We start from the raw sequence: 24,627 nt of genomic DNA on the forward strand, positions 1-24,627 counted from the left end.
GAGCTGTCCAGAGCTCTAAAGAGAACACATAATCAGGAGTTCTCGTGGAGCAGAGGAAACGAATCTAACTGGGATCCATGAGGTTACGGGTTTGATCCCTGGCCTCACTCAGTGGGTTAAGGATCTGGCATTGCCGTGAGCTGTGGTGTAGGCTGAAGACTCGGCTCAGATCTGGCGTTGCTGTGGCTGTGGCATAGGCCGGCAGCTACAGTTCCAATTAGACCCCTAGCCTGGGAACCTCCATGTGCCGCCAGTACGGCCCTATAAAGACAAAAAAAAAAAAAAAAAGAGAACATGTAATCAACAAATTAGTATAATTAGTAAAAACAGAAGAAAATAAAATGAAGTAAAACCAAATCCTCATTGATAGAAATGAAAAGCAGACCTGGGAATTCCCATTATGGTGCAGCAGAAATGAATCCGACTAGTAACCATGAAGTTTTGGGTTCGATTCCTGGCCTCACTCAGTGGGTTAAGGATCCAGCGTTGCCTTGAGCTGTGGTGTAGGTCACAGACATGGCTCGGATTTGGCGTGGCTCTGGCTCTGGCGTAGGCCAGCAGCTGTAGCTCTGATTCGACCCCTAGCCTGGGAACCTCCATATGCCATGGGTGTGGCCCTAAAAAGCAAAAAAAAAAAAAAAAAAAAAAAAAGCAGATTGAATAAATAAGACATTGAACATAGGTCTCCTTCTATACTCGCTTTAGAAATCTCACCAAAATAAAAGCAAATGAATAAAAAAGATATAAACCTTTAAAACAAACAAACAAAAATCCAGGAAAGAACAGAGGACACAAGTTTTTGTAGATGGAGAATTGACAAAATGTGGTAAATTATTTAACAGAGTTGAGGGAGCTAAAACATAAACACCTGTTTGTGAAAGGATCCCCAGATACAAGGAGCACACTAAATAAACCCTAGAAGGAGTTCCCACCATGGCAGAGTGGGTTAAGAATATGACAGCAATGGTTCGGGTCAATCCTCTGTGCCACCTGGCGCAATGGGTTAAAGGATCCGGCATTTGCTGAAGCTTCAGCATAGGTGGTAGCTGTGGCCTGGATTCATAGCCTGGCCTAGGAACTTCCACAGGCCACAGATGTGGCCATAAAAAATAAAAATTAAGGAGTTCCCACTGTGGCTCAGCAGGTTAAGAATATGATGAGTATCTATGAGGATGCGGGTTGATCCCTTGCCTTGCTCACCAGGTTAAGGATCCAGTGTTTCCCTGAGCTGTAGCCCTGATTAGACCCCTAGCCTGGGAACTTCCACAGGTGCAGCCACAAAAAGCAAAAAATAAGTAGTTAATTAATTAAAAATAAAAAGCCCTGGAAAAGCTCGGGAACTGGAGGCATCAAGTACCACAGAAAGGAGCAGTAAGAGAGACGGCCAAAAAGAAGAGAAGGGATTCAAAAGTTTGTATGACTAAAAACTGAACCCATGCTCCTGCCCCTACCAAGAGCACTCTGGCAAGTACCCCTCTTCCACAACCAAAGGAGGAAGTTTAACTTACTCATTCATTTAAATTTTATGGCTGCACCTGCAGCATATGGAAGTTCCCAGGCCAGGTTCTGAATTCAAGCTGCAGCTGAGACCTACACTGCAGCTGCAGCAATGCTCCATCCTTTAACCCAATGCATCAGGCTGGGGATGGAACCTGAGCCTCTGTAGTGACCTGAGCCACTGCAGTTGGATTCTTAACCCACTGCGCCACAGTGAGAACTCTGGGAAGTTTTATTCTTTAAGGAAATTAAACCACAGTCTCCAAACTCACAGATACCAGGCATGATGGGAGAATCAAGGGTGAAGCACCAGGATAATAAGACTTTGCTCAGGAGTGAAGATATATGTACTTTATGTTCAACCATATGAACTGGTTGATATTAACTTAAAAAAAAAGTTTTGAGTGGTTTTAAGTTTACAAACAATTTAATGAAAAGTACAAAGAGTTTCCATATAACTCCTCACCTCCCCCGTTTCCCCTACTATTAACACCTGCATTAGCACTGTACATGTAATACAGCTGATGCATACTGATACATTAAAGTCCACAGTTTACATTCGAGTTCACTATTTGTGTCCCATATCCACCAATGCAGTTTCATATATCACAGTTTCACTACCCTAAAGTACCACTTCCGTACCATCTATTTATCCCTCCCTCTTTCCTCATGAACCCTCGGCAACCACTGATCTTTTTACTGTCTCCATAGTTATTCCAGAAAGTCACATAGTTGGAATCATACAATATTAGCCTTTTCAGATTGGCTTCTTTGATTTAGTAATATGCATTTAATATTCCTTTATGTATCTTGGTGGCTTGACAGCTCATTTCTTTTTTAAAAATTGTTTTTGTTGGGAGTTCCATGGTGGCTCAGTGGTTGATAAATCCGACTAGGAACCATGAGGTTGCAGGTTCGATCCCTGGCCTTGCTCACTGGGTTAAGGATCCGGTGTTGCCATGAGCTGTGGTATGGGTCGCAGACATGGCTTGGATCCCGAGTTGCTGTGGCTCTGGCATAGGCCAGCAGCTATAGCTCCGATTAGACCCCTAGCCTGGGAACCTCCATATGCCATGGGAGCGGCCCAAGAAATGGCAAAAAGACAAAAAAAAAAAAGAAAAATTATGTTATAGGCATTCCCTTGTGGTGCAGTGGGTTAAGGATCCAGCCTTGTCACTGCTGTAGCTCAGGTCACTGTTGTGGTGCAGGTTCAGTCCCTAGCCTGGGAACTTCCATAGCCAAAAAATAAATAAATTTTTCCATTATAGTCAATTTACATTGTTCTGTCAATTGATAGCTCACTCTTTAGTGCTGAATATTACATTATACAGACATAACATTGCTTCATCCACTTAACTACTGAATAACATCTTCGTTGCTTCCAGTTTTAGCAAATACAAATAAAACGGCTTTAAATACTCATGTGCGGCTTTTGTGTTGACATCAGTTTTTGTCTCACTTGGGCAAATACTAAGGAGCGGTGATTGCTAGATAGCATGCAAAAACCATGTTTAGTTTTGTAAGAAAGTGTCAAACTGTCTTCCAAAGTGGCTGTCCACTCTGACTTTCCACCAGCGATGAATAAGAGTTCCTATTGCTCTACATTGCCACTAACATCTGATATTGTCAGAGTTTTGAATTTTAGTCATCCTGAGAAATCGTATTATTTAACTTGCAATTACCTAATGATAAATCATGTTCAGTATTTTTTTCAAATGCATTTCATCTTTGCATCTTCTTTGATGAGGTGTCCATTCAAATCTTTTTGCCCACATTTTAATTGGATTGTTTATTTTTTTATTGTTGAGTTTTACAAGTTCTTTGTATATTTTGGATACTGATTCTTTTTGCAGGTGGCTACACCCTTGGTATGTCGAAGTTCCCAGACTACAGATCAAACTCGCACCACAGCAGTGATCCTAGCAGTGACAAAACTGGATTCTTAACCCACTGAGCAGGAACTTCCCAGATACCAATTCTTTACGATATGTTTTGCAAAGATTTTCTCCCAGTCTGTGGCTTGTTTTTTCATTTTCTTACAAGTGTCTTTCACAGAGAATTTTTAAATTTTATTAAGTTCAACATCAATTTTTCTTTCACGGATCATTCTTCTAGTGTTGTATTTAGTAAGTCATCCAACTAGATTTTCTCCTATGTTATCTGCCTAGGAGCTTACAGCTTAGCTTGCCTTTTACAGTTAGGCCTGTGACTAATTTTGAATTAATTTCTGTGAAAGATGTAAAGTGTGTCTCTAGATGTTTTTCTCATGTGATGTTCAGTTGCTACAGCACCATTTGTGGAAAAGGCTATCTTCTCCATCCGACTGCCTTTGCTCCTTTGTCAAAAATCAGCTGAGTATATTTGTGTTGATCTATTCCTGGGGTATCTAATCTGTTGTGTTGATCTTTCTTACACCAGTGACATATTATCTTGATTACCTCAGGCTTAAAATTCTTTTTCAGCTTTATTGAGATATAAATTGACATAACATTGTATATATTTAAAGTGTACAAAATGATGATCTCAAACTGCAAAATGTTTACCAAATAACACCTCATAGAATTACCATTTCATTGTTTGTTAGAGTGAGTACATTAGGGCTGTACCTGTGGCATATGAAAGTTCTCAGGCTAGGGGTCAAATCGGAGCTATAGCTGCTGGCCTATGCCACAGCAATGCAGGATCTGAGCCACATCTGTGACCTCATGGCAATGCTGGGTCCTTAACCCACTGAGCGAGGCCAGGGATGGAACCTGCATCCTCACGGATACTAGTTGGGTTTGTTACCCCTCAGCCACAATACGAACTTTCCAGATTCTTAACCCACTGAGCCACAACAGGAATGCCAACCTTTTTAAATTTCAAATTCCAATTGTTCATTGCTGGTATGTAAGAAAGCAATTAATTTTTGTATATTAACTTTGTATCCTGCAACTCTGCTATAATCACTTATTAGTTCCAGGAGATTTGTTGTTGAATCTTTGGGATTTTCTACACTGACAATCACGTCATCTGTGAAAAAGACAGTCAACTATTTGGGACCTCGATAAACAGTAATTTCACTGGCTCAATCTAATAAAAACTAAGTCATCTTCTAAACAGTTTCTAGACATAACAGTCAAGATTACAGTCTCCAAATAAGAGACTAGAAAGTCCTTTAAAGATCCTAAAAGACTCCAGGAAAAAAAAAAAAAAACTACAGATACAGACATTTGTAGAAACCAAATAGCATTCTGTGGTCAAACAGCTCCTACTAGTCAATAAGCTCTACTTATCTGCACAGAGGTGCTAATCAACCTTTTTATTGTTCATCTTTACTATGAATGGAAAACCGGGATAACCAGATATTTGAGAGAAGCTCTCAACAGGAAAAAGTTTTTTTGTTTTTTTTTTTTTAAAAAGAGGAAGAAACAAAGAATGTAGTAAACAAAATTTCATAAAATTTATAATCAATATTCTTAGAGACATAAAGGAAGATAATGCCTATACGAAACAAGAACTGGAAGCTATAAAAGAAGATAAATCAGAGGACAAGAAAGAGTTTCTGGAAGCTAAGATATAGTACCTGAAATATCAGGGAAATTAGCTGGAAAATAAGTTTAATGAAAACTCCCAGTAAGTACAACAGAGGACAAAGAAATTAAGACAAAAGAGGGAAGATGAAAAAAACAAATCAGAAGACCAATTCAGTAGGGTTTAAGAACCATCTTGAAAAAGTTTTAGAAAGATGGAACAAGGAAAATAAAGGGGAAAAAACAAAGAATTATAAAAACTTTTTCCAAACTGAATATTGAGTATTTAGGAAGGTGTTTTATGGGAAAAGGAAAAAAAAGAAAATACATCAAGCAAATCATGAAATATCAGAAAATAGGGATAAGAAAAGATCCCAAAAGCTTTGAGAAATAAAAATACGAAGTTCAGGAGTTCCCATCATGGCGCAGTGGTTAACGAATCCGACTAGGAACCATGAGGTTCCGGGTTCGGTCCCTGCCCTTGCTCAGTGGGTTAACAATCCGGCGTTGCCGTGAGCTGTGGTGTAGGTCGCAGACGCGGCTCGGATCCCGAGTTGCTGTGGCTCTGGCGTAGGCCGGTGGCTACAGCTCCGATTCGACCCCTAGCCTGGGAACCTCCATATGCCGCGGGAGTGGCCCAAGAAATAGCAACAACAACAACAACAAAAAGACAAAAGACAAAAAATAAAAAAATAAGTAAAAATATGAAGTTCAACACTCTTCTGATTCCTGATCCTCTAATACTAAGTAACCACTGGAAGCTAGAAGACAAAGGACAATGCCTTCAAAATGCTAAAGGAAAATAGTTTTCAACCTAAATCATGACATCTAATCAAATTATCAACAAAGGAAGAGAGTAAATATATTTTCAAATATGTGAAATTTCAAAATATTGTCTCACATGACCCCTTCTGAGGCACTTATAGAAGGATGTATCTTTATGATAGAAAGAAAATAAACTATCATAAAGAAAATAAGGCATCCACAAAACAAAGGGATTCAATATGATATAAAGATAAAGGAAAGTCTCATGACAACAGTAAAGCAAGATTATGAAACAGCTATGAAATAAGAACAAGTGGTCTTAGAATTTTTTTTTTTTTTTTTTTTTTGCTTTTTAGGGCCATACCTGCAACATGTAGAAGTTTCCAGGCTAGGGGTAGAAGTGGAGTTACAGCTCCTGACCTATGCCACAGCCACAGCAACACCAGATCCAAACCTCATCCTCAACCTACACCATAGCTCACAGCAACGCTAGATCCCCAACCCACTGAGCAAGGCCAGGGATCGAAGGGGCATCCTCATGGATACTAGTCAGATTCGTTTCCACTACACCACAATGGGAACTCTGACAAGTGGCCTTGAATGGAAAAAAAACGGTGGTTCCAGGAAAAGGAGTTCCAAGGAAAAAAAAAAAAATGAGCTAACAGAATTTTTAATCGCCTCAACCATGTGGAAAACTGAAATGAACCATCAATTGGTATGATGAAGACTAAGCTAGTGAAAAAGTAACACAATTATTTACTGTAGGAGGAAAAAAAACCCATACAAGGAAAACAACAACAACACACTATTCAGCTTGACAGTGACTAACATATAAGAACTACAAACTGACTGAACCTACAGCAGTGATATACCACACCAACATACAGATTCTATATGAAAAAGAACATTGGCTTTAAAGATTATCACTTAAAGAGTTCAAAAAAACTTTTAAATGCAAATATTCAAGCTGGTATAATGAAAGAACACATCTTATTTTGAAATTCATGTACGTTTTAGTAGTAGGTAGATAGAGACTTTTTAAACTGGAGAAGAGTCATATTCTTCTACTAAGCTGGAAGAAAATGGCACTATTAAGAAGAGAAAAAAAATAAACACAAGAGCTCAAAATAATACTGAGAAATAAGCTGGACAGAATAAAAAAGAGGTCTATGAAATAAGGTAAAAAATATATTTTCCAGAGTTCCTGCTGTGGCTCAGTGGTTAACGGAGTCCGACTAGGAACCATGAGGTTGCGGGTTCGATCCCTGGCCTTGCTCAGTGGATTGGGGATCTGGCGTTGCTGTCAGCTGTGGTGTAGGTCGCAGACGCGACTTGGATCCCACATTGCCGTGGCTCTGGTGTGGGCTGGTGGCTACAGCTCCAATTAGACCCCTAGCCTGGAAACCTCCATATGCCACGGGAGTGGCCCAAGGAAATAGAAAAAGACCAAAAATATATATACATTTTTTTTCCTTGTAAAATTTTTGAGAAAACAATGTTGACAGATCATTGTGATATATTTGGAATGCAGTATTGCCTTTGGGTCAGATAGTATGTTTTATCTTAACTTTTTTTTTTTGTCTTTTTAGGGCCACACTGGTGGCATATGGAGGTTCCCAGGCTAGGGGTCTAATCAGAGCTGTTGCTGCTGGCCTACGCCAGAGCCACAGCAACACCAGATCTGAGCCGGGTCTGCCACCTACACCACAGCTCATGGCAATGCGCCAGATCCTTAACCCACTGATCGAGGCCAGGGATTGAACCGCAACCTCATGGTTCCTAGTCGGATTCATTTCCACTGTGCCACAAAATGAACTCCAAGAGTGTTTTATTTTCTTCCATATAACCTGTATTTTTTTGAAAGATTAATATTTGCAATTTTTAAAAAGTATAATTATTCTCTTATGGCCACACCCGTGACACATGGAAGTTGCTGGGCCAAACATTAAAAATTATTTTTACTGTCATTACTCTAAGAGGTGGATCTGAGAAGATGTTGCTGTCGTTTATGCTGGAGAATGGCCTATGTTTTCCTCTAAGAGTTTTATAGTATCTGGTCTTATATCTAGGTCTTTAATCCATTTTGAGTTTATTTTTGTATACAGTATTAGGAAGTATTCTAATTTCATTCTTTTACATGTGGCTGTCTGGTTTTCCCAGCACCATTTATTGAACAGGCTGTCTTTTCTCCATTGTATATTCTTGCCTCCTTTGTCATAGATTAGTTTACTGTAAGTGCATGGGTTTAATTCTGGGCTTTCTATCCTGTTCCACTGATCTATATTTCTCATTGTGCCAGTACCACACAGTTTTGATGACTATAGCTTCGTAGTATAGTCTGAAGTAAGGGAGCCTCATTCCTCCAGCTCCATTTTTCTTTTTCAGGATATCTTTGGCTATTCCGGGTCTTTTGGGCTACCAAACAAACTTTAAAATATTTTGTTCGAGTTCTATGAAAAATGTCCTTGGTAATTTGATAGGAATTGCATTGAATCTGTAGATTGCCTTGGGTAGTATAGTCATTTTGATAATACTGACTCTTCCAATCCAAGAGCATGGTATGTCTTTCCATCTATTTGTGTCATTTTGATTTCTTTTACCATTTATAGTTTTCAGAGTACATGTCTTTCGTCTCTTTAAGTAGGTTTACTCCTAGGTATTTTGGATGTGATGGTGAATGGGATTGCTTCCCTAATTTCCCTTTCTGATCTTTCACTGTTAGTATATAGAAATGCAGTTGATTTCTTTGTATTAATTTTGTACCCCGTGACTTTGCCAAATTCATTGATGAGCCTTCTGTAGAGTCTTTAGGATTCTCTAGGTATAGTAAAATTATTTTTAAAATACAACTTAAAACATAATCCTTTTGGAGCTCCTGCTGTGGCTCAGTGGTAACGAACACAACTAACATACATGAGGATGTGGATTCAATCCCTGGCCCTGCTCAGCGGGTTAGGGATCCAGAGTTGCTGTTGGGGAGCTATGATGTAGGTTGCAGACACGGCTCAGATCTAGCATTGCTGTGGCTGCAGTGTAGGCTAGCAGCTGCAGCTCCAATTTATCCCCTAGCCTGAGAACTTCCATATGCCTCAGGTGTGGCCCTAAAAAGACCAAGTAAATAAATAAATAAACAAAATAAAACAGCCCTTTTGACAGCAGGGAATGGACAGGAGTTTCTAGTTTCTTCAATGTCCTTTCTAGGTCCATGATTTCATGAATAAGCGAGGGTTAAAACACTTGAAGTAAATCTAATAACAAATTAACTCAAGAATATATTTTTAACATTATGTATCTCCTTAATGTCACTTTTAGAGTTCTGTGACTTAATAATGATTCTGCATTTCTATTATGAAATAAAAATTCTAGCATACTAAAGAATGAATAAGCTCATCATGATGCCTATCTTACCCAACTTGCCGGTCCACTCTGACAATGTCCCCATCACGGTCTATGCAAGCTCCCCACTGTGGGGACATAAGAATGAAGCTGATTTGCTGCATAATGCAGGTGATTTATGAAATAAGTCTGACCCATTCACAGGCTCACCATGATGCATTTTATGTGTCTACTGTGAAAAGCTTAGGTAGGATAATCATATTCCCTGTCTTAGGAATCAGGAATTAAAAAATTGTTCAATTAAATCAATTATAATGGAAAAAATATTCATTCCCCAAACACGGCCACCAAGAAATAAATAAATAAAAATAAAAATAAATAAAAATCATATAAACTTAAAAAAAAATACATTAAAAGTTCCAGTTGACAGGTATGAAGATAGAGAGGCAAATGGTCCAAACCCTGAGGTCTGGCTCTACCTCAAGTCCCAATTTAGTATATTTACTAAAGTTTTTGCCCCTCACAAGGCTAAACTATTCAAATGTATTTGAAATAACTTGCAACTAGCATTTTCATATTATTCCAACTTCTTCAAATATCATAGCCCTACCATGGAAATATGCCTAAATGTAAATTTATATTCTGTTTCACCTCATTTTCCACTTCAGGTATGTTCCCAAAAGTTAACAGTAAAGCAGACCAAAGAAATACAAGATATAAAACTTAAACAAGAAGAGATGCAAAATACAATAACTGAAATAAAAAATTCACTAAAAGCAGCTAACAACAGAATACAGGAGGCAGAAGAATGAATAAGTGAGGTGGAGGACAGATTAGTGGAAATGACGGATGCAGAACAGAAAAGAGAAAAAAGATTGAAAACAAATGAAGAGAGTCTCAGAGAACTCTGGGACAACATTAAACACACCAACATCCGTATTATAGGGGTGCCAGAAGGAGGAGAGAGAAGGAGACAGAAAAAATATTCCAAGACATAATAGCTGAAAACTTCCCTAACATGGGGAAGGAATCACTCACTCAAATCCAGGAAGCACAACGAGTACCATATAAAATAAATCCAAGGAGGAACACCCTGAGACACATATTAATCAAACTGACCAAAATTAAAGACAAAGAGAAAATACTGAAAGCAGTTAGGGAAAAGAAACAAATAACATACAAGGGAACCCCAATAAGGTTATCGGCAGATTTTTCAGCAGAAACTCTGCAGGCCAGAAGGGAGTGGCATGATATACTTAATGTGATGAAAGGAAAAAACCTCCAGCCAAGATTACTTTACCCAGCAAGGCTCTCATTCAGATTTGAAGGACAAAGCAAAACCTTCACAGATAAGCAAAAGTTGTGAGAATTCAGCAATACTAAACCAGCCTTACAACAAATATTAAAGGAACTTCTCTAGGCAGAAAAGAAAAGACAGCAACAGGAAACAAAAATTCCACAAATGACAAGGCTCACCAGTAAAGGTATATATACAGCAAAGATATGAAATCATCCATGCACAATTATACCACCAAAATCAGAAATCATGAGAAGAGGTGGGCACAAATGCAGAACACTGGAGATGAACTTGCAATTAAGAGAACAACAACTTAAAACAATCTCATATACATATAGACACTTATATCAAAACTTCAGAATAACTGCAAACCAAAAATCTACAATTGATATACAAACAAGGAATCTCTGGAGAAGAAATATATCGCATAGTAAGTAAGTGCATAATCCACCATGAAGGGGGTCATTTCACATCATTCTTGGAATGCTGAAGTCTCCTTAGATCTGATTCTGATTTCCTCTCCATCAAAGAATTTATGATAATTATAATTAAATAATGCAACTGCATAATTAAATAATACAGTTCTACAGTTGTATTATTAATAACCATTTCTCTTCATGGTACAATGTAAGGTCTATAATGTCTTGTTGGAGTTCCCGTCGTGGCGCAGTGGTTAACGAATCCGACTAGGAGGTTGCGGGTTCGGTCCCTGCCCTTGCTCAGTGGGTTAACGATCCGGCGTTGCCGTGACCTGTGGTGTAGGTTGCAGACGCGGCTTGGATCCCGCGTTGCTGTGGCTCTGGCGTAGGCTGGTGGCTACAGCTCCGATTCGACCCCTAGCCTGGGAACCTCCATATGCCGCGGGAGTGGCCCAAGAAATAGCGACAACAACAACAACAACAACAAAAAAGACAAAAAAAAAGAAAAATTGAAATGTAATAGATAATACTAAATAGTAAAGATGAAAGCCATACAAAATGGGATAAAGTATAGAATAAATTTCCTATTTGTCTCAGCATATTTTCCATTCCACTTCTCCAGAGGGAGTCATTTAATCTGTTTCTTTTTTTCTTTTTTTTTTACATTTTTTATTATTTTTTTATTTTTATTTATTTATTTTTTTGTCTTTTTGCTATTTCTTTGGGCCGCTGCCATGGCATATGGAGGTTCCCAGGCTAGGGATCGAATCGGAGCTGTAGCCACCAGCCTACGCCAGAGCCACAGCAACGCAGGCTCCGAGCTGCGTCTGCAACCTACACCACAGGTCACGGCCGCCGGATCGTTAACCCACTGAGCAAGGACAGGGACCGAACCCGCAACCTCATGGTTCCTAGTCGGATTCGTTAACCACTGCGCCACGACAGGAACTCCTAATCTGTTTCTTAAGATCCATGATATAATAATCTGTGTGAATGTAACTGTGTTTAAATATATGTATTTTATTCTGTAAAAAAAAAAATCAAAATTAAATTAAAAAAAAGAGTAAAGCAGAAGCTGAATGACTTCTAGTACAGTCCAGGTATTTCCCTACTACCGTTACAATTTTAGACACTTTTTTTTTTTTTGGTCTTTTTGCCATTTCTTGGGCCGCTCCCACGGCATATGGAGGTTCCTAGGCTAGAGGTTGAGTCGGAGCTGTAGAGCTGTAGCCACCGGCCTACACCAGAGCTACAGCAACTCGGGATCCGAGCCATGTCTGCGACCCATACCACAGCTCATGGCAACTCCGGATCCTTAACCCACTGAGCAAGGCCAGGGACCGAACCCGAAACCTCATGGTTCCTAGTCGGATTCGTTAACCACTGAGCCACAACGGGAACTCCTAGACATGTTTTTATACCCTAAAAAAGCACAGTATTTAATAAATACTAAAACCCACACTTAAGAATTAGATGGTAGCTATAGCATTGAGGAGGCAGTCTAATCTTGGGTATTTTATTTATTTCATTTCCTAGATCTACCACTTAACTATAATCCTGAGCAAGAAATTTAGGTTTTAGGACTAGTATATCAACAAAATCCTTTTCAGGTCTACAATTACATGAATCTCTTCAACAAGCATCTTTTTGTCAATACTCATTCTGCTACATTCACTAGTCTTACATAACCCCAGGTAAAAAGCCCAAAATGTAAGCTATGATATGTTTCCACAAAGTGTGGCCTGAAATGGTACAGAAGATAAATCTAGATCACATATGGACAAATCATTTCTATTTTAATAATTCTCAAATTTTTTATTGCGTTAGCAAAATCTCAATTAGTATATATCAAACCAGTCATTGCACACATATTGCTGCTTACAATGAGCAAGGAATCAAATAAAGAAAGCCGATCTGGAGTTCTCATCGTGGCACAGTGGAAATGAATCCAACTGGGAACCATGAGGTTTCGGGTTCGATCCCTGGCCTTGCTCAATGGGTTAAGGATCCAGAGTTGCCATGAGCTGTGGTACAGGTCACAGACTCAGCTTGGATCTGGTGTTGCTGTGGCTGTGGTGTATGACAACAGCTACAGCTCCAACTGGACCCCTAGGCTGGGAACCTCCATGTGCCACGGGTATGGCCCTAAAAAGATAAAAGACCAAAAAAAAAGAAAGAAAGAAAGCAGACCTGAAAAATAGTAAGTTCCCAGTATAGTTGGTACTCACGAGCTATAAATGCAATGACAGTAGTAAAGAATGACTGAAACTAAAAAAATAGAGCCACACAACCTTTAGACATTCACTTGGATGTGCATACTGGAGTTCCCATCGTGGCACAGAGGAAACAAATCCGACTAGGAACCATGAGTTTTAGGGTTTGATCCCTGGCCTCACTCAGTAGATTAAGGATCCAGCATTGCCATGAGCTGCAGTGTAGGTCACAGATGAGGCTCAGATCTGGTGTGGCTATAGCTATAGCGTAGGCCGGCAGCTGTAGCTCCGATCAGATCCCTAGCCCTGGGAACCTCCATGTGCCACAGGTGTGGCCCTAAAAAGCAAAAAAAAAAGGGGGGGAGAAAAAAGAAAGTGCATTCATTACAATGTATCACATGACATGTATTTTCACTAGATTTTGTAAATGAGTCCATTAAGATTTGAAGGTTCAAGGAAAAGAGAAATAATTGATCAAGGATGGATCCTCAGATTTGTGTTTTACAACATTATCAGAACAGCACCAAATATGCAATCTGTGAATTATGCAAATCCAAAACAATGCTAAGTATGGAAAATCAAAATTTATTATCAACTGCAAGATTACTTAACTTCCTTAAGGATGGAGGTTTAAGTCTCAACATTCACCAGCTCTCTATTTACTTTGATGACTTAATACCCTTTAAAATAATTCTTTTAAATAATTTTATCTTAATTTTTCTTTTCTTTTCTCCAGAATGATTTTTGCCTCTTAATTTTTTATTTTTTTTATTTTATTTTTTTGTCTTTTTGCTATTTCTTGGGCCGCTCCCAAGGCATATGGAGGTTCCCAGGCTAGGGGTCGAATTGGAGCCGTAGCCACCGGCCTACACCAGAGCCACAGCAACGCGGGATCCGAGCCGCATCTGCAACCTACACCACAGCTCACGACAACGCCGGATCCTTAACCCACTGAGCAAGGGCAGGGATCGAACCCGCAACCTCATGGTTCCTAGTCGGATTCGTTAACCACTGCGCCACGATGGGAACTCCTGCCTCTTAATTTTAAATCTCTTACCCTGATATAAAAATTATTTCCTACTACCTACTTTTCCTATAAAATTTAATTAAAAATAGACTAGATAAACAATAAGATCCTATACTATAGCACAGAGAAATATTCTCAATGTCCTATAATAAACTATAACGGAAAAGAATATACAAACAAGGATGTGTGTGTGTGTATAACTGAATCACTTTGCTGTACAGGAGAAATTAACATGGCATTATAAATTAACTACAGCTCGAGTTTTTAAAAAATGGAGGAGTTCCCATCATGACTCAGTGGTAATAAACGTAACTAGTATCCATGAGGATGCAGGTTCAATCCCTGGCCTTGCTCAGTGGGTTAAGGATCTGGTGTTGCCATGAACTGTGGTGTAGGTTGCAGATGTGGCTAGGTTACCGAGTTGCTGTGGCTATGATGTAGGGTGGCAGCTGTAGCTCTGATTCAACCCCTAGCCTGGGAACCTCCATATGCTGCAGGTACAGCCTAAAAAGACAAGAAATAAAAATAAAAATAATTTAGGAGTTCCTATGTGGCTCAGCGGAAACGAATTCGACTATGAACCATGAGGTTGCACGTTTGAACTCTGGCCTCGCTCACTGCGTTAAGGATCTGGCGTTGTTGTGAGCTGTGGTGTAGGTCGCAGATGCAGCTCGGATCCCATGTCACTGTGGCTGTGGTATAGGCCGGCAGAGTAGCTCCGATTTGACCCCTAGCCTGGGAACCTCCATATGCTGCAGGTTTGACCCTAAAAAGCAAAATAAATAAGTAAGTGGGAAGAAAACCCCAACAATAAAGAATATTTGAGGAGTTCCCATTGTGGCTCAGTGGTTGATGAATCTGACTATGAACCATGAGGTTTCAGGTTCGGTCCCTGGCCTTGCTCAGTGGGTTAAGGATCCAGCGTTGCCATGAGCTGTGGTGTAGGTTGCAGACTCGGCTAGGATCTCGAGTTGCTGTGGCTCTGGTGTAGGCCGGCGGCTACAGCTCCGATTCAACCCCTAGCCTGGGAACTTCCATATGCCGAGGGAGCGGCCCTAGGAATGGCAAAAAGACAAAAAAAAAAAAGAAAAAAAAAGAATATTTGAAAAGGTTAAACAAACAAACAAACAAAAAGGATTGGGAATTAGGAACCATTATAATTATTCTCCTCTCCAACATAAATAACTCGTCAACATCAACTGCTAATGTTTCTTCATTTAAAAAATATTAAATCTACTGTTATATGAATTAATCATTCTAGTATAGTTCAAACATTTCTTCACTGCCACTATGGATTCAGTAATGAATGATGCTGTAGGAAAATGATAATATGAAGTCCTTACCTCAGGCCTCAGAGAAGGAAGAATGACAATTTCTTGCAATGCTTGTTTTGCCAATTCTTGACCAGCTATATCATCAAATTTAACAGCTGTTCCACTAAGAAACAGAATTTTAGTTAGCCCCACAACAGAAATATACTTCAGTTGTTATAATATTAACTCTAAGTTCTATGTAATGTAGCAATTTTTATGTTAAATGTGAAACTATAATGAAATCAGTAAAGCAATGATTTTCTACATTTACAGTAATTGAAAAATCATTATAAAAATTAAACATATAAATCAGACAAGGTATTTATTATCTATTTCACTCATGATAAATTTTTAAACCCCATAAAATAAAACAGTTCAGATGACAAAACTTACTTGTCCACAATTTCGTTCATTATAAAGTTAGCAAGGTTGCTGTCCACATTCCTAAAATTCTTCAAGTCTTTCTTTTTACGGGGAGCAGTTGTAGGAGTGGAAGGTTTATTTGTTCTATTTGTTTTTGGTGTACTCTTAAAAGACACAAAATTTTAATGTGAAAACACACATAATGTTCATACTTTTCACAAGTGAATTAACCTTAACGTTCACAGAATTAAAGGCTTAAAAGTAGCAAAAAAAAGTTTACAAAAATCCAAAAGTTTCATTTTTACTCCAAGATAAAATGGCATTCACTATAAAACCACATTTGGCATGAATTGAGTTTAAAGAAGATTTTATCCAGAGAGGTTTAGTTACTACTAAAAAAGGGCTCAGAGTTCCCATTGTGGCTCAGCAGGTTAAGAATCAGACTAGTATCCATGAGGATTCAGGTTCAATTCCTGCCTTTGCTCAGTGGGTTAAGGATCCAGCATTGCTGCAATTGTGGAGCAGATCACAGATGCAGCTTGGATCTGGTGTGGCTGTGGCTGTTGCACAGGCTGGTGGCTACAGCTCTGATTCAACCCCTAGCCCAGAACTTCCATATGCTGCAAGTGCAGCCCTCCTAAAAACACACACACAAAAAGAATTCCCTTACAGCACAGCAAGTTAAGGATAAGGATGTGATATTGTCACTGGAGCAGCTCAGGTCGCTGCTACGGCACAGGTTTGATTCCTGGCCATGAATTTCCACATGTTGCTGACAACGACATCATGTAATTTGTTTGGCCACACTCACAGCATGTGAAAGGGATCAAACCCATGCCACAGCAGCCACCAGACTCATGGCAGTAACATGTCAGATCCTTAGCCCATTGTGCCACAAGTGAACTTCCGCAGTCATGTAATTTTGATCCTTGTTAGAACTGTAACAAATCTTGGAGTTCCCTTGTGGTGCAATGGGCTAAGGATCCAGCATTGCCCCTGGAGTGGCAGAGACTGCAGCTGCAGCTCGGAGTCAATCCCTGGCTCAGAAAATTTCTTACACCATGGGAGCAACTGAAAAGGAAAAAAAAAAAAAAAAAAACAGAACAGTAACAAAACTTTATGTATTTAATGCTATAAAATTTTTATGTAAATTTAATTAAAATAATAACAAATTTAAAATGAACTATATAGTATTATATAAAACAGACTAGAAAATCAAAATTACTATTAAAAAGCCTAATTAGGACCAAAAAGAATTTATTTATTTATTTATTATTTTTGTTGTTGTTGTTGTTGTTGTTGCTATTTCTTGGGCCACTCCCACGGCATATGGAGGTTCCCAGGCTAGGGGTTGAATTGGAGCTGTAGCCACCGGCCTACGCCAGAGCCACAGCAACGCGGGATCCGAGCCACGTCTACAACCTACACCACAGCTCACGGCAACGCCGGATCGTTAACCCACTGAGCAAGGGCAGGGACCGAACCCGCAACCTCATGGTTCCTAGTCGGATTCGTTAACCACTGCGCCACGACGGGAACTTCCCCAAAAAGAATTTAAAAGATCTGCTTTTTAGCAGTAAGGTGCCACTGCTACATAGATTTTTAGAAATCAAAATTAAAAAATAGAAGAACTATATTAAATGTTGTGGAGACATCAATTCTCTAAGGTATTATAATGTACTTGTAATAAATTTAAGCAAACATATCACCTTCAAGATTTTCTATCTGCAAGAGCACAGCAATTAAAGTTACTGTCGGAGTTCCCGTTGTGGCTCAGTGGTTAACGAATCCAACTAGGAACCATGAGGTTGCAGGTTCGATCCCTGGCCTTGCTCAGTGGGTTAAGGATCCAGCATTGCCGTAAGCTGTGGTGTAGGTCGCAGATGTGGCTCGGATCTGGTATTGCTGTGGCTCTGGGGTAGGCTGGCAGCTACAGCTCCGATTAGACCCCTAGCCTGGGAACCTCCATATGCCGCAGGTGCGGCCCTAGAAAATAGACAAAAAAAAAAAAAAGTTACTTTCGCCAAATACCTTATGAGTGGCAGTTGTAGGACCAGGCCCCTGTCTCATTCCAGAAACAATGGATAAACCGCTGCAGCTAGGTGCTCTGTGGTGGCCTGAAAGACCTGTGGATCCAGTTTTCATAATCGCTTTTGAACGAGGCAGTGAATTACTAGGGTGTGTTAAGGGGTCTTTTCTTTTAGGAACAGCTCCACTTTCTAGCAAGGAAAAAAATGAAATCATCATAGTTAGAAAATTATAGCTAAACATTATAAAAAGTAACATAAAGACCAGTACACATCTGTGAGACTGATAATTTTTTTTTACCTCAGCAATATTTCAAAATAAGATTGCAATCATAATATATACCAGAGTGTTCATAAGGCCTGTTACTGGGTATGCACAAGATGACGGTTATTGAGCTTTTTCCTTTTCCTGATGTATATTCTAATTTTCTTATAAGGAATATGTACTTGTAATAAAAAGAAACAACTTTATTTGTGGGGACATGAGGAGAATATAAAAATGTTACCATGCAAATAAAGTTGCCAAAAATTTAAGAAACAAAATGCAGCAAAGGCATTAGGGAAAAAAAATAGCACTTGGGTACAAACTTCTAAGACTATAAAATAGTATAAAAGTCTAGTGTATGCCAAAAAAAAGTTTTAAAAATTAATTTTAAAGGGTGTAAAAATACGGTTTTTGGAGATTCCGGCATGGCTCAGCGGTAACGAACCCAATTAGTATACGTGAGCATGACATAAACGTCTATCACTGAGAATCCACTTGTTTAAAATCTCTGGATTTAAATTAAGAAAGTAGGTAGTGGCTCAGCAGGTTAAGAACCCAACTAGTATCCATGAGGATGCAGGTTCGACCCCTGGCCTTGCTCAGTGGGTGAGGATCTGGTGCTGCTGTGAGCTGTGGTGTAGGCGGAAGACACAGCTTAGGTCCCGGGTTGTGGTGGCTGTGGTGTACACCAGCAGCTGCAGCTCCAGTTCGACCCCTAGCCTGGGAACTTCCATATGCAATGGGTGTGGCCCTAAAAAAAAGACAAAAATAAGATGCAGTTTTTAATATGCCAAGTATTTTAAGTTACATATGTGTAAATAAACATGTATATAACACCTTTGAATAAGTCTAAAAGGTCACCTGACCTACCCACAGTGCTCTTCTACATGAATTACAGACTTCTGAATGTTCAAATCTCACTGCTTCTAAATAATATTCTCACATACTATATAACAAAACATCAGTGCATTAATAACAATGTTTACTCTGAAGATACGTATTAAATCAGTCACCAAATTAGGGTAGCCTAGAGAAAAGACAAAAACCTTATATTTGATTTTGTCATCAAACCTCTTAACATGGATGGCTTAAGGAAACTCAAAAGAAGGGAATTTAAGGAGTTCCCTTGTGGTGCACTGGGTTAAGGATCCAGTGTTGTCACCACAGCTGCCGGGTTCACTGGACCAGGCACTTCCACATGCCATGAGTGTAGCGCAAAAAAAAAAAAAAAAAAAAAAAAGGAGGGGGAGGAGTTTCTGCTGTGGTGCAGCAGGTTAAGATCTGGTGTTGTCTTTGTGGCACTGTGGGTATAATTTCCGCTTGATGCAGTGGGTTAGGCACACAGCATTGCTGGAGCTGTGGTATAGATCACATCTGCACCTTGGATTCAATCCCTGGCCCAGGAACTTCCATATGCCACAGATTTGTCTTTGGACAAAAAAAAAGAAAAAAAAAATGAGGGAACTTATGAGTAAATTAATCACACATTATGTCCAGTAAATAAATGCAAAGTTCTGTACTATATGTTCAAGGAACTATGGATAAATGACCCTATAAGCAGCAGCAGGAAAGTTATCCAAACAAGGGAATGACAATAAGCTTAACTGTTTCCACTATTTATTTTTTAATTAACATTTGGAATATAATCTATGAATAATAAACTGCATGTGTTTAAAATGTAAACTATATTGGCAAAATAGCTACTAAGGAGTTCCCGTCGTGCTGCAGTGGTTAGTGAATCCGACTAGGAACCATGAGGTTGCGGGTTCGATACCTGGCCTTGCTCAGTGGGTTAAGGATCTGGCGTTGCTGTGAACTGTGGTGTAGGTCGCAGACATGGCTCGGATCCCACGTTGCTGCGGCTCTGGCGTAGGCCGGTGGCTACAGCTCCAATTGGACCCCTAGCCTGGGAACCTCCATATGCCACGAGTGTGGCCCTAAAAAGACCAAAAAAAAAAAATAAAAGCTACTAAGATCAAGATACAAAATGTTTCCTTCATAGCCCAAAGTCTCCCTGTATCCATCTGTATTCCATTTCTATTACCTCTGGCCCTAAGCAATCACTAATGTGCTTTCTGAATAGTGGAGTCATCTGATTTAGTAATTTTTATTGACCTCGGTTCAGCGTCACTGAATATTTCATTTGACATATCCAACCAGCTATTGAGGCTACCTAATAATTTTTTTTATTTCAACAAACTATATATTCAAGTTAAAAACTTCCATTGTTTGTATCCTGTAGTTCAGATTCTCTGCTAAGACTGCAGGTCTGTTAACAGATGACATATTTTCTTTTAATTCTTCACACATATATATCTGTGCAAATACTTTGAAATCTTCATCTGTTAAATTCAACATGTGGACAGAGTCAAGAGTTTCTATGGATTGATTTTTTTTATTGAGTAAGAGCCACATTTTCCTATTTTTCTGCACATCTAGTAATTGTGACTTGAAAATAGGACAATGTAGATAACACATTGAAGTAGTAAGTAGATTTTGGCATATATTTCCTAAGAGAGTGGAAGGTACTCATCCAAGTGAAGTATCACAGAATGTTCCCTAAGTAGGGACACTCATGAACTAGGTATAAACAAGCTGGCTCATGTACTGAGGCTCAATGGGTATCACACATCAGTGCTGCATAAATTAACTGTAAAGGCAATATGTCCCCCCAACCAGAAAATAAGAACAAAATAGACAACTAGAAATTTAAAATAAGATAGTTTGGGGAGTTCCTGTAGTAGCTCAGCAGTAATGAACTCAACCGGTATCCACAAGGTTGCGGGTTCAATCCCTGGCCTTGCTCAGTGGGTTAAGGATCCAGCATTGCCGTGAGCTGCGGCGTAGGTCACAGACGTGGCTCGGATCTGGCGTTGCTGTGGCTGTGGTATAGTCTAGCAGCTGCAGCTCAGATTCAACCCCTACCCTGGGAACTTCCATATGCTGCAAGTGCAGCCCTAGAAACAAAAAATAAAACAAGATAGTTTGATTTTTTTTTAATGGGTCCCAGACGAGAAAGTTGCTCCCCATACTCAACCCCACATGGTAGATAATTCTCACATGCAGAATTAAGTAGAAGAAAATACTTAAGAAGAAGATATCAAGGAATGGCATACCAGCTCTTCAGGGCTAGAAAATTTTGCTGTTTACCTTGGTAGGATTATTAGGATCTCAAATTTGTGTTTTGGAAACTTTACTATTTACATGTGGTGCACGCTTACATTTGTTTTTTTTCCAAAAAGTTCATTATGAAAATGTCAGTCCTTCACAGCCTTGCTAAAAGAAACAGACAAAATACTTATCTCCATACTTGAAAAGGCGCTTGAAGTCAGATACAGGAAGGAATGGGAAAATGAATACGCTACTGAGGTGGGGCTCGGTACCCAAAGACCAAACCAGAGTGAGAACTCCTTCAGGGAGAGGTGAAGCCACAAGAAAAAGAGTTGATGACCAACTGCCTCTGTCATACACAGAAATCTGCTCATGCTATTTCTTCATTAAAATCCTTAAACGTTTTTATTGCATATGAATAAAGAAAGCAGTTGTCTTATAGTCTAAACTAAGGTTTTTCTGTTACAATTTGACCAAAGTATTATTTACTTTAATTAAGAGTTGATGCGATGCCCAAAGTTCATAGAAAACAAGTCTAAACCACAGTAAATAATAGTATTCTAATGTTTCTCCTCACTGTGTGAACTCAGCTTCAAATTTTTTTGAACAGGTACTATGATAAAACATTCATGTATTATGTACATGCACTAAAAATTGGTATGTAAGAAAAATTAAAATTTCTATCTCAAAAAACACCACCTTCATAAAAACCTTGGGATAGCTACCCATGAAAAAAACCAAAAAGCTCAAAATAAAATAGAAGGAAAAGAATATGCTAGTAATCTAGGAAAATGAACCTTCATATTTTTTTTTCTTTGTACTTTTTTTTGGAGTTGGCTTTAGTTTTGTTTTTTTGTTGTTTTTTTTTTTTTTTGTCTTTTTGCTATTTCTTGGGCCACTCTCGCGGCATATGGAGGTTCCCAGGCTAGGGGTCCAATCGGAGCTGTAGCTGCCAGCCTAAGCCAGAGCCACAGCAACGTGGGATCCGAGCCGAGCCGCGTCTGCGACCTACACCACAGCTCACGGCAACGCCGGATCGTCAACCCACTGAGCAAGGGCAGGGACCGAACCCGCAACCTCATGGTTCCTAGTCGGATTCATTAACCACTGCGCCACGACGGGAACTCCCATATTTTTGGAGATTATAAAATATGCAAATAAAACATGTTGAGAATGGCTATACACTGCTGTTACATGTTTACACACCACGAATGAAAGGGATACTGCACTTTCCATACAGCCCTGCAAAAACAAAAACCAATCAAATCCACCATTATTAAATCAAATCAACACACTTAGGTTAAGTAGGACTCTACTTTGAATGCAAACTTTATTATTTTACATGTTAGTTAACCTAAACCCACCTGACTGGAGATGTCCGTTGCGGCATGTCAAGTTAGTACTATCATTATAGACGTCCATCTGTGACTTGGAAAATTGCAAAACTGGTTGCAGCTTCTCTATGCAACAAAGAAGGGTAAAAAAGAACAAAATAAACAAAAAGAAAAAATATATAATGAAAAAATAAAATGTGTATGTGAAAATAAAAAATGATTCAAGGTGTTACAAGGTTATTCATTACATGATGAAGGGGTTTTGCATTTATATAAAATTATCTTTAAAAATACAATTACCCAAGGCAACAGAAAAAAAAAGCAAAAATAAACCAATGGGACCTAATCAAACTAACAAGCTTTTTCACAGCAAAGGAAATCATAAAAAAAACAAAAAGACAACCTATGGAATGGGAGAAAATAGTTTCACACAACACAACTGATAAGAGCTTTCATCTCTAAAATATACAAAGAACTTACACAAATTCAACAGGAAAAAAACCAACAACCCAATTGAAAAATGGGCAAAAGACCTGAACAGACATTTCTCCAAAGAGGATATACAGATGGCCAACAAGTACATGAAAAAGTGCTCAACATCACTGATTATTAGATAAATGCAAATCAAAACTACTATGAGGCACCACCTCACACCAGTCAGAATAGCCATCATTAATAAGTCCACAAATAACAAATGCTGGAGAAGATGTGGAGAAAAGGGAATCCTACACTGTTGGTGAGAATGTAAATTGTTACAACCACTATGGAAAACAGTATGAAGGTACCTCAGTTTTCTGAGGTTACCGTCAGAAAACTAATTATAGAACTACCATATGACCCAGCAAGCCCACTCTTGGGCATATATCTGGGCAAAACTTCCCTTGAAAAAGACACATTGCAGCACTATTCACAATAGCCAAGACATGGAAACAACCTAAATGTCCACCGACAGATGATTAGATTAAGAAGATGTGATATATATACACAATGCAATACTACTCATCCATAAAAAAGAACAAAATAATGCCATTTGCAGCAACATGGATGGAACTAGACTCTCATCCTAAGTGAAGTCAGTCAGAAAAAGACAAATACCATATGATATCACTTATATCTGGAATTTAATATAGGGCACAAATAAACCTTTCCACAGAAAAGAAACTCATGGACTTGGAGAACAGACTTGTGGTTGCCAAGGGGGAGGGGGAGGGAGTGGGATGGACTGGGAATATGGGGTTAACAGATGCAAACTATTGCCTTTGGAATGGATAAGCAATGGTATCCTGCTGTATAGCACTTGTGATAGAGCATGATGGAAGATAATGTGAGAAAAAGAATGTATATATGTATGTGTGACTGGGTCACTTTGCTATACAGCAGAAAATTAATAGAACACTGTAAACCAACTACAATGGAAAAAATAAAAATCATTAAAAAAGTACAGTTAGTAAAAACTGAGACATTAAAATATCAATGGAAATGAACAATAACTATCTTCAAAACATGCATTATTCAGGTTTGATAACCTGAGGTAATTCCATATCACTACTATCAAATCAAATATTTTCAGAATATCTACTACATCAAAATCATTGTGTAGAAAGAGCAGGATGGAGAAAGAGAACATTAAAAAGGTTTTACAGAGAAAGGATCTGAAAAGTAGAAAGGACATTTCAGAAAAGAAGAAACAACACAGAAGGAAACTCTAAGGAGTATCTAGTAAATGCCATGTACTCAGCTACCCTAACATATGTCCGACATAACAAAGCCGAATGGTATTAGTATGCTGCAGAACTGTGTCTACAGCACCCTAACACTTATTTAAATGGACAAACATGTATACTTGTACATGTGAAAATTATCTCTAAAAAGGATCCAAAGAAACTGTAATACCAGCTGCCCCTGGGGAGGGGAAATGAGCATAGTATGATAGATGTTTTTCATACCTGAACTTCTGAAATTCAGTAGCATGTGCTTACATTACCTTCTTTCTTTGGGTCGCATCCATAGCACATGGAAGTTCCCAGGTCAGAGATCAAATCTGCACCACAGCTGTAACCCGAGCCACAGCAGTGACAATGCTGGATCCTTAACCCACTGAGAAACCAGGGTACTCCTTATATTACCTATTTTTGTTTATTTCTTTAT

The 24,627-nt window shown here is 39.0% G+C and overlaps 1 protein-coding gene across 2 annotated transcripts in view; it reads right to left on the reverse strand.

Annotated features, from left to right (window-relative positions):
- The window catches only part of SPAST (spastin), a 75,196-nt gene that overhangs the window by 20,110 nt on the left and 30,459 nt on the right, over positions 1 to 24,627 (reverse strand). For both annotated transcript variants that reach the window (XM_047782331.1, XM_047782332.1), the window contains exons 4-7: positions 22,510 to 22,605; positions 17,774 to 17,961; positions 15,773 to 15,906; positions 15,410 to 15,503 (exon numbers count right to left, since the gene is read on the reverse strand). In XM_047782331.1, the coding sequence (XP_047638287.1) occupies positions 15,410 to 15,503; positions 15,773 to 15,906; positions 17,774 to 17,961; positions 22,510 to 22,605 (512 nt within the window). The remainder of the gene's footprint in view (positions 1 to 15,409; positions 15,504 to 15,772; positions 15,907 to 17,773; positions 17,962 to 22,509; positions 22,606 to 24,627) is intronic.

This window comes from Phacochoerus africanus, chromosome 5, assembly GCF_016906955.1.
Source record: "Phacochoerus africanus isolate WHEZ1 chromosome 5, ROS_Pafr_v1, whole genome shotgun sequence".
In the NCBI taxonomy this organism is placed as follows: Eukaryota; Metazoa; Chordata; class Mammalia; order Artiodactyla; family Suidae; genus Phacochoerus; species Phacochoerus africanus.